At 48.7% G+C, this 8,160-nt stretch overlaps 2 protein-coding genes and 1 long non-coding RNA gene across 3 annotated transcripts; 1 reads left to right on the forward strand and 2 right to left on the reverse strand.

Annotated features, from left to right (window-relative positions):
- Positions 1 to 4: 4 nt before the first annotated feature.
- Positions 5 to 1,913, reverse strand: LOC123039744 (protein NRT1/ PTR FAMILY 5.10-like). The gene is made up of 2 exons (XM_044462774.1): positions 1,527 to 1,913; positions 5 to 655 (listed from the first exon to the last, which is right to left on the reverse strand). The coding sequence occupies exons 1-2, from the start codon at positions 1,872 to 1,874 to the stop codon at positions 5 to 7; spliced, it is 999 nt and encodes a 332-aa protein (XP_044318709.1). The 5' UTR covers positions 1,875 to 1,913.
- A 1,082-nt stretch (positions 1,914 to 2,995) lies between these two features.
- Positions 2,996 to 3,485, reverse strand: LOC123039745 (protein NRT1/ PTR FAMILY 5.10-like). Its single transcript, XM_044462775.1, has 2 exons — positions 3,249 to 3,485; positions 2,996 to 3,180 (listed from the first exon to the last, which is right to left on the reverse strand). Exons 1-2 carry the CDS (start codon positions 3,391 to 3,393, stop codon positions 2,996 to 2,998), a joined length of 330 nt encoding a protein of 109 aa, XP_044318710.1. The 5' UTR covers positions 3,394 to 3,485.
- A 2,221-nt stretch (positions 3,486 to 5,706) lies between these two features.
- On the forward strand, positions 5,707 to 6,333 carry LOC123042959 (uncharacterized). Its single transcript, XR_006418965.1, has 3 exons — positions 5,707 to 5,731; positions 5,811 to 6,016; positions 6,104 to 6,333. It is a non-coding gene; the product is annotated as an uncharacterized lncRNA (long non-coding RNA).
- The last annotated feature ends 1,827 nt before the right edge of the window (positions 6,334 to 8,160 follow it).

The raw sequence follows: 8,160 nt of genomic DNA on the forward strand, positions 1-8,160 counted from the left end.
CGGCTCACTTTTTTATAACATTCGACGTGCGACCCTGCTTGTTGAATAGCGTCATGATTTGTGCGTACGCAACCCCATACGCCAGGCATGCCGCCCAGATCGGCAACACACGGAGCATGTTGCGCGCCTCCTCGGATTTGGCCACAACATCCTCGTCTTGGTGTCCATTTGTACTAAAGGGGAAGCTTGAGCTCTTGATGAGTGTGCCAAGGCTACGACCGAGGCGGGCGAAAGGACTCTCAACATCGGTGGTGGGAACGCAGAAGCGATAGGTGGGGGTGCCAGAGAGGAATACGATGAAGGTACAAACCATGATGGTGCAAAGCATGCCAAAGCCGATTCCCCAACCGATGTTCTCCTGGATGTAGCTGACGACGGCGACGGAGATGGAGATGCCGGCAGCCATCGAGAAGAACCACCAGTTAAAGAGGGAGCTACGGGATGCACGCTCTTTGAGGTGCTCGGGATCAAATTGGTCGGCTGCGAAAGCCAAGGCGCACGGCTTGTCGGCGCCCTGCGCCAGGGCGATTAGGTAGAGCGAGGCATAGAGGAAGGCCACCTGTAGCGACGAAGGGCCGGAAGAGGTATGGATGTCGCCAGCCGGCAAGGAGCTTTGCTCCAGTAGAGTGGACGCTAGAGTGACCATGCCGTATCCCTGCATGATGCACACAATTTTAACTTGCTTAGTGTTGGCTTAATTTTTAATAATCACGAAAAAGAGAAATTTTCTAGGCCCTAGAAATTGTTCACAACCATTTTTTGGGCTCTCTTAATGCCGAGAGACAAGCTAAAAGAAACCCTACGTAATTGAACTTGATTCACATCACGATCAATAACATGTTGAATAACCTGAAGTTAGGTTCAACATGGGATTTATAACAAATAGAGGGTTTCCATCGCGATTTACTCTAATATGAAAGCAAATCAAAATTGTGAGTTTTATTTTTGCAGAAAAGACCAAAGGTCATATACATATTATATACAAACAGTCTTGACAAGAACTTCCATACAATAAAAAATATTATAGGTGAGTCCTTAAAAGAAAAACATTAGTTACAATGGTATGGATCGCGGTGTTTTTACGAGAGAATTACTATCCCTTCAATTCATATTAATTGTCGCAGATTTAGTACGAATTAAATCAACAACAATTAACATGTTGCGTTTTAGGATTAAAAAAACAATTAGGTAAAAGAAAAATGACAATTTTAGCAAAGACATGGTCAAGCCAAGAAAAGGAGATAAGTGCTAATCGATTAACTCTACTATGATGTTCAAAGTCGACATCACCGACGATTCTTTGAGGTGGACCTAAGCGACCATTACTCGGTTGGTCGATGTGATACGCACCACAGATAGCTCACAGGTCACTGCCATGCATTAGCATGCCGACGACTAGATCTTTCGTATCTCACAACCATGTGCCTCACGTGAAAGATCCATTTCCGAGAGGAGGGAGTACTACCGTACGAACATGGTGAGGATGTAAAAACAGAATGGGAAGGGGAGATGGATTTACTACTTACCAGGACGTAGAGGGTGCAGGCGAGGATGATGGAGCGGTAGCGGCTCAGGGTGGACACGGTCCGGGCCGGTCCGAGCCGTCGTTTGGACCGGCCGCCGGCGGTCCGGACCGGACCGGACCGAGCATCATGGCGGTCCTGATTTGAGGGACCGGACCGGCGGCGGCCAAGCCCGGGCCGGACCGAGCGGACCGGCCAATGACCACCGGCGGCAACTTGCTCGGGGTGCAGCGGCGAGGTCTGCGACGTGCGCGGGTGCTCTAGCAAGGTGCGTGACATGCGAGAGCGACGGCGGCAAGGTGGGCGACGTGTGCGCTGGGCGGCGCGACTGTTATCCATGAACCAACACATATTTGTTCATTAGCAGTTTTTCCTATTGCATGCAAGTAATGTAGCACGTGTATGAGGCCACGATTTTCTGCTTGCCGGCCTTGCCGTGATTAGAGGATCAAACCTGACGTCGAGTTATTCCTCAAATGGGGCCATGATTTTCGGATCAAACCGTGTTTCCCTCGTATTTTTGGTTTCCTGCTCGACTGAATAAAAGGAAACTGCAACGTGGGGTGATGACCCATGATTATAGGAAGTGGGCGCTATTATATCTACTCCTTGCCTTTCAAAGAATACTTGCCTGTTGGATGCGAAAATCACGATCAGAAAATCACGGCCAGTGGATTGTTTCTCCTAGATGGTGGTTTGCATTACGTGCGTGCTGTGCTAAAACGGCTGCCATGGCAGCTCTTCCAAGAAAACTGTATTATCTGACGAAACTGAAGAAAACTGTATTATCTGACAAAACTGAACTCTAACAGCTTACGGCTACATCTGACGAAACTGTATTTTGTGAAATTCGACAGCAGCTGTAAACTAGCATGGTCAACGGCGGCCAGACGTGGAGGAGGTTTACAGAGAGAGCAACGGGTAGACCTGAACATACGCTTCACCAAAAGGAAACGGCAGCGTAGGATCAAGGCGCGTGATTATAGGTAGAGCGTTTCTCCCACGATTTGCGCCTTCCAAAAAAAACCTGCCTGATTTGTTGGACGCGAAAATCACGGCCTATCGAGCTTTTCCCCCAGTTGTGGCCTACGTGTGTGCTGTGCTGAAACGGCTGCCATGGCAAGGGTCGAGAACGCGAGATCATCCGTGGTGCACGCACGACAATGACGGCTACCGGCGGCGAGAGGCTATGGCGCATGGCGTTGAGAGGGAGGAAGGAGTGGGGAAGCTTGGGGACATGGTGGTTCGCCCGGGGTCTGCCGGTGGCCGCGATAACGACGAACAACGGCGGCGCTGCCATTTTTTTCCTCGGTCCTCTCGGTCGGACCGGTTAAAGACCGGACCGGACCGACAATTTTTCGGGCCGTATTTGGCAGACCGGACCGACCCTTTTCTCTAGCGGGCCTGGACCGAGCGGGCCAAGACCGAGCGGGCCACGAGCGGGCCGAAAAGCCCGCTCGTTACGTCCAGCCCTAGTAGCGGCCCAGCCACGAGTCGGCGACGAAGGCGCCCAGCAGTGGCATCAGGCAGGCCGTGCCGGACCAGGCATTGACGGCGGCAGCAGCCGCGGCGTTGGAGTGGCCCAGCGGCCCCGTCAGGTACGTGATGAGGTTCGACGAGACGCCGAAGAAGGCGAAGTTGCCGGCGATCTCCAACACTGCACCCACCGCCGGATCCATCAAGATGGCAGCTTAACGAACCAACTGCGGGAGAGCGCGTGCGTACCGACGACGAAGAGGGCGGAGCGCCAGCCGCCGGAGCCGGCGCGGCTGACTGGGCGGCCGCAGAAGTCGGAGACGCCGGCCAGCGGCGCCGCCTCGTCGCCGTCGTCCTCGGCGGGCCGCAGCAAGGGCGCCTCGGCGTCCGCCATCTCTCTCCCTCCCTCTCCTCTGCTCGCAGCTGATTTTTTCCTCTTGGCTGGCTGGCAGTGGCAGTGGCAGTCTGTCAACGCGCGCGGGCGGTCGGCATATGGGCACTCGTGTGGGCCGGCGACAGCTTAGCTTTAAATTTGCTGCCTCCATTTTCCTCCACACGTCGCCCAGTATCACTTGTCAGTCACTAGTTGCGGGATGGACAAAATTACTGTTCTGACACTTAAGCCAAAGTAAATCCCGATTTGACCTCGGTTCAAAAAAAAATTCGTTTCTGACCTTTTTTGGTGACGCCAAGGTCCCTGGCGTCTGGGTTACGATGCAGACGCCAGGGTCCCTGGCGTCTGGCCCCTGGCCCGCACTGCCCGCCTGCCCGTTGACCTGCTGACGTGGCAAAGGGGCCAGACGCCAGGGACCCTGGCGTCTGGCCCCGGTAAGTGGATAACCGCGCGGGCCAGCCCACCCATCCCCATCTTTCTCCTGGCGGCGCCTCACGACGAACAGAGGGCTCTGTTCTTCGCCCCTTCTCTCCCTCCCACCACCACCCCCCTTGATCTACTCCATCAACCCCTCAAACTCACAGATCGGACCCCCCCAAGCTTCTTTGAGGTATTCTCCCCCATTCCCTCCAATTTGTTTTTGTTTTCCCCTCTTTGGTTGGATGCATTATTCAACACTAGGTGATGTTAGATGAGTAGATGGTTTCTTATGTTTAGGAAATTTTGTGTAGTTGATAGATGATTAGGTATGCAGTAGATGATGTGTAGTTGAACATGTAGGTAAAATCAATTCGGTTTTGTGTATATGTTGTCCATAGGAATTTTTTTTTTGAATTAAGAGGGGTGATGAATATATGATTTGTGTATGTAAAATTGACTTTGGCATACTATATTTGGTTTGATAGATGATGTGTGTATGTGTAGATAATCCTATTGTTGGCATACTATTGTTGGCAAAAACATTTATGCAAAAGAGATGATGAAATTTGATTATTGTGTGTGACATGATTTGTTCAATAGAATGGCGGATAATGATTATGAAATATATTTGATGGTGAAATTTGGTACTCTAGATGATATGTGTGCATATGTAGAAGAAAGAAATGATGTGGTTATGTTTGAGAAGAATGGTGTTTTCATATGGAATAAACTTGGAGAAGGAAATTGTTTGATATTGTTCATGTATTCATAGATGTTTGTGATTTTTTTGTAGGATGGCGGATGGTGATGGACCTTGGTATGACGGATTAATCGATGAGTGGAATAAGGAGCATCGTGCTCGTGCCATTGAGAATGGACAGGTAAGAAGCAAGACTGGGTCAATTTTCGTTGTTTCTCATTTGTGTTCTTGTATTGATTATTAAAACATCACTTTATTTGCAGGTTGTAGTTGCTATGCGCATGAGGGGTCATTCCGCTGATGACTTTGATTACGACCCGCGGTATGAGCCTTACATTCGGAGATTGGGTCTTCTCCCATTCGTGTTGCAGTTTAAGCAACGCGCTCCGCCGGTGAACCATGCGGCACTGACCGCACTGGTGGATCGTTGGAGGCCGGAGTCTCACTCCTTCCACCTTCCATGTGGGGAGATGACGATGACCCTACAGGACATGGCTATGATAAGCGGCGTTCCTATCAATGGACAAGCTGTTACCGGTCGTGTCAGCGTGGGTAGGCGAGAACGGACTGCCGATTTAATTGGCGTTCAGCCCGAGGGCCCTCAGGAAGGCAAGGCCGATACCGCGAAAGTGAGGCATTCTTGGCTAAAACTGGTCAGAGGAAACACCAACCCATGCCCTCAGGATGCCAATGACATGGTTGTGCAGCAGTACGCGCGGGCCTATCTTTGGTATGTACTAACCAAGGTAGTCTTCTTAGATGCAACCGGGAACTCAGCCCTCTGGATGTTCTTGGAGCCACTTAATAACTGGGATACCCAGTATAGCTGGGTTCGGCCGCACTAGCATACTTGTATCGTCAGGTAAGAGATATTTGCAACCAATTATTTTGCATTTGTCATGCGCCTCCATATCTAACATGTTTGTTTGATTGCAGCTTGACTTGGCGTGTCGGAGGAAGGGAGGTACATCCTCATTGTCTGGGTTTGTTTGGAGCCTATCCGTGTGGATGTGGGAGCGGATCCCGGTTGGACGGCCCGATTTGAAGAACCCCCTCATGGCAAACCCATGGGGTAATCATGACGGGTTGCATGATGATGATCCATATCGGCGCCCTACGCTTGCTTACTATTGGGAACAAGTGACAGTCTACACAGGAAGCTCGCATGTGCGATACAAGTGCTATATGAATGAGCTGGACACCTTGACTGCTGAGCAGGTTTTGAGAAGTTCGATGAGATAAAATTTAGTCAAGAATGAAACTTATGTAGCTAACAATGTATCTCTTTGTTTTGCAGGTACATTGGTTGCCTTATGTGGAAGATCGTGACTTTGATCTTAATGAGATGTGCACGCGTGATAGCCATCTTTGGCGGGCGAGGTGCCCAATGATATGCTTCTTCGCAGTCGAGTGGCACTTTGTAGACCGTGTGGCAAGACAATTTGGAAAAAGACAAGGTATTCCAATTGAGGAGAGCAAGGAGGAAATGCTATCTCTGCATCGGTAAGCAAGCATGCCTTGAGTATGTAGTAGAGCATTGAATAAGTCAATGTTTGCTAATGCTTTGTCCGTCCCGTGCATCATTTGTAGGTTCGATCGAAGGAACAATCAGGATATATCGGATTGGGCAAACAAACACCGTGCGTGGATAGAAATTTGGAATCAAAGAGACACGTTAGTGCAATCAGAGAATAGACCTCACAATCAGTCAGCATATCAGAAGTATCAAGTGTGGTATGCGGATCGTTACCGGTTAAAGCTGAAGCCAGGTTGGACTCACGAGGAGTGGTCGGAGTTGGTGTCTGAAGACCCGGAGACTGCAGAAGGTTATCATACCTTCAACATGGCTGTGAGAGACACCAGAGGGGCTCATGTTGACTACGCACCAATGCATGACGAAATGGTAGTCTGTTTGACCTATTCTAACATACTTGCATCATGTTGTCTTCTTTCAAATACATAAGTTTGGTTTGTTCATGAATTGCAGGGCAGAGAGTTGCTTCTGTGCGTCAACGATGCCAATGTTGCACTGAGTCATCCACCTGGTGGTGCATTATCTGAGAGGACTCTTAGGAGCACGATGGAGGTTAGTCGCAATATATTATAAAAGTTTTTTTCGCGGATTAGTTATTTGCATCTCATATCATAGCATATTTTGTGTTGTCGCAGAAGTTCAAGAAGCGGTTCCATAAGATGGCAGCTATGCTTTCTTGCCATGGTGCTCAGTCCAGTGACGTGTATGCACCAGGTAGCCGCGCCGCCAGAGCTAATAAACGGCGTTATGTCCAGAACGAAGAGGACATAGAGGAGGAGGTCAATGAAGAGGAGCCAGCACATCAAGAGGAGCCAACACATCATGATGAGCATGAGTATGATGCAACACATCAAGAGGATCATGAGTATGATGTTGATGCTCCACAACCATCACAGGTTACACAACCGACACAAGGCAATGCCCGCTCTAAAAAAGGCAAAGCAATAGCTAAGACACCGGGCCAGAAAGGTAGAAAGAAGATATGTAACACTCAATTCCATAGTCCGGAGTATCCTCATCAATTTATGCCTGCGGGAATGCAAAGATATAAGTCCAACATTGATGCAGAGGCGGAGGAGGCTAGCGAAGAGGAGGAGCATGAGGCTAGCGAAGAGGAGGAGCATACACTTGCAGAACTTGCAAAGAGAGGAAGGAAGAAATGAGCTTGTTGTAGTTTGTTTCAATGAGCTTGTTCTAGTTTGTTTCCATGAACTTGTTGTCGTTTCTTTCCATGAACTTGTTGCCATTCGAATTAAGTTGCACCGGATTCGTGAAGTTGCTATGAATGTTTGACATGAATGATGTGATTTATGGTAATTTTTGTTTCCTGTGATTTAGTCATTTAAATGAATGTTTATATGAATGTTTGACATGAATGATGAAATCTGTATTTAGTCATTTATATGCACAGGGAGCCAGACGCCAGGGTCCTTGGCGTCTGGCTGTATGTCAGGGGACCAGACGCCAGGGTCCTTGGCGTCTGGATGTATGTCAGGGGACCAAACGCCAGTGTCCTTGGCGTCTGGCAGTCTACTGACACCAGAAACAGGGTAAAGTAGGGGAGCCAGACGCCAGGGTCCTTGGCGTCTGGTCCTGGTGCAGACAATACTTGCTTTTTCACATGTAGTTTCGAATAACATACATACATAAGCATTGCATAGTCTTTTCATACCACTATAGTTGACAAATGACAAACTTAGTTCATGACCACGATGGTCTACGATACAATGTCTCGAATGACATAGCAAATTACAAACATTGTTCAAATTACACAAATAGTCTCGAATGAGAAGTTCATCACATACAATGTCTAGAATGACATAACTAGTTCATGACCACGATGGTTGAAACGACATGAACATCACATATAACTCGGTTTCCTGTAGCAATGCAAGTCAACAACCCTTTTCCATTTCCATTCTTCCAGCATTTCTTGAATCTTGTCATCATCAGTTATGTCAACCAATTTTCTTTCCCCGGGGCCATCTGACTTCCTCGTGCTGACGTAGTACACAAAATCCTCTTCCTTCAACCCGTGCTTCAACATGAATTTAGTCTTCAACCAATCGAAAGTGAGGTCCACTTGACTAACTTGCACAATACATGGAGACAA

The sequence above is a fragment of the Triticum aestivum genome, chromosome 2B (assembly GCF_018294505.1).
Source record: "Triticum aestivum cultivar Chinese Spring chromosome 2B, IWGSC CS RefSeq v2.1, whole genome shotgun sequence".
Lineage (NCBI taxonomy): Eukaryota > Viridiplantae > Streptophyta > Magnoliopsida > Poales > Poaceae > Triticum > Triticum aestivum.

Excerpts from the sequence above, each read along its gene's own strand:
- LOC123039744 (XM_044462774.1), bottom strand. The coding sequence starts at position 1,874 with ATGTGTTGGTTCATGGATAACAGTCGCGCCGCCCAGCGCACACGTCGC. Across the intron at positions 656-1,526 it reads CCTGCACCCTCTACGTCCTG|GGATACGGCATGGTCACTCT; the intron begins GTAAGTAGTAAA and ends TGCATCATGCAG.
- LOC123039745 (XM_044462775.1), bottom strand. The coding sequence starts at position 3,393 with ATGGCGGACGCCGAGGCGCCCTTGCTGCGGCCCGCCGAGGACGACGGC. Across the intron at positions 3,181-3,248 it reads CTCCGCCCTCTTCGTCGTCG|TGTTGGAGATCGCCGGCAAC; the intron begins GTACGCACGCGC and ends CGGTGGGTGCAG.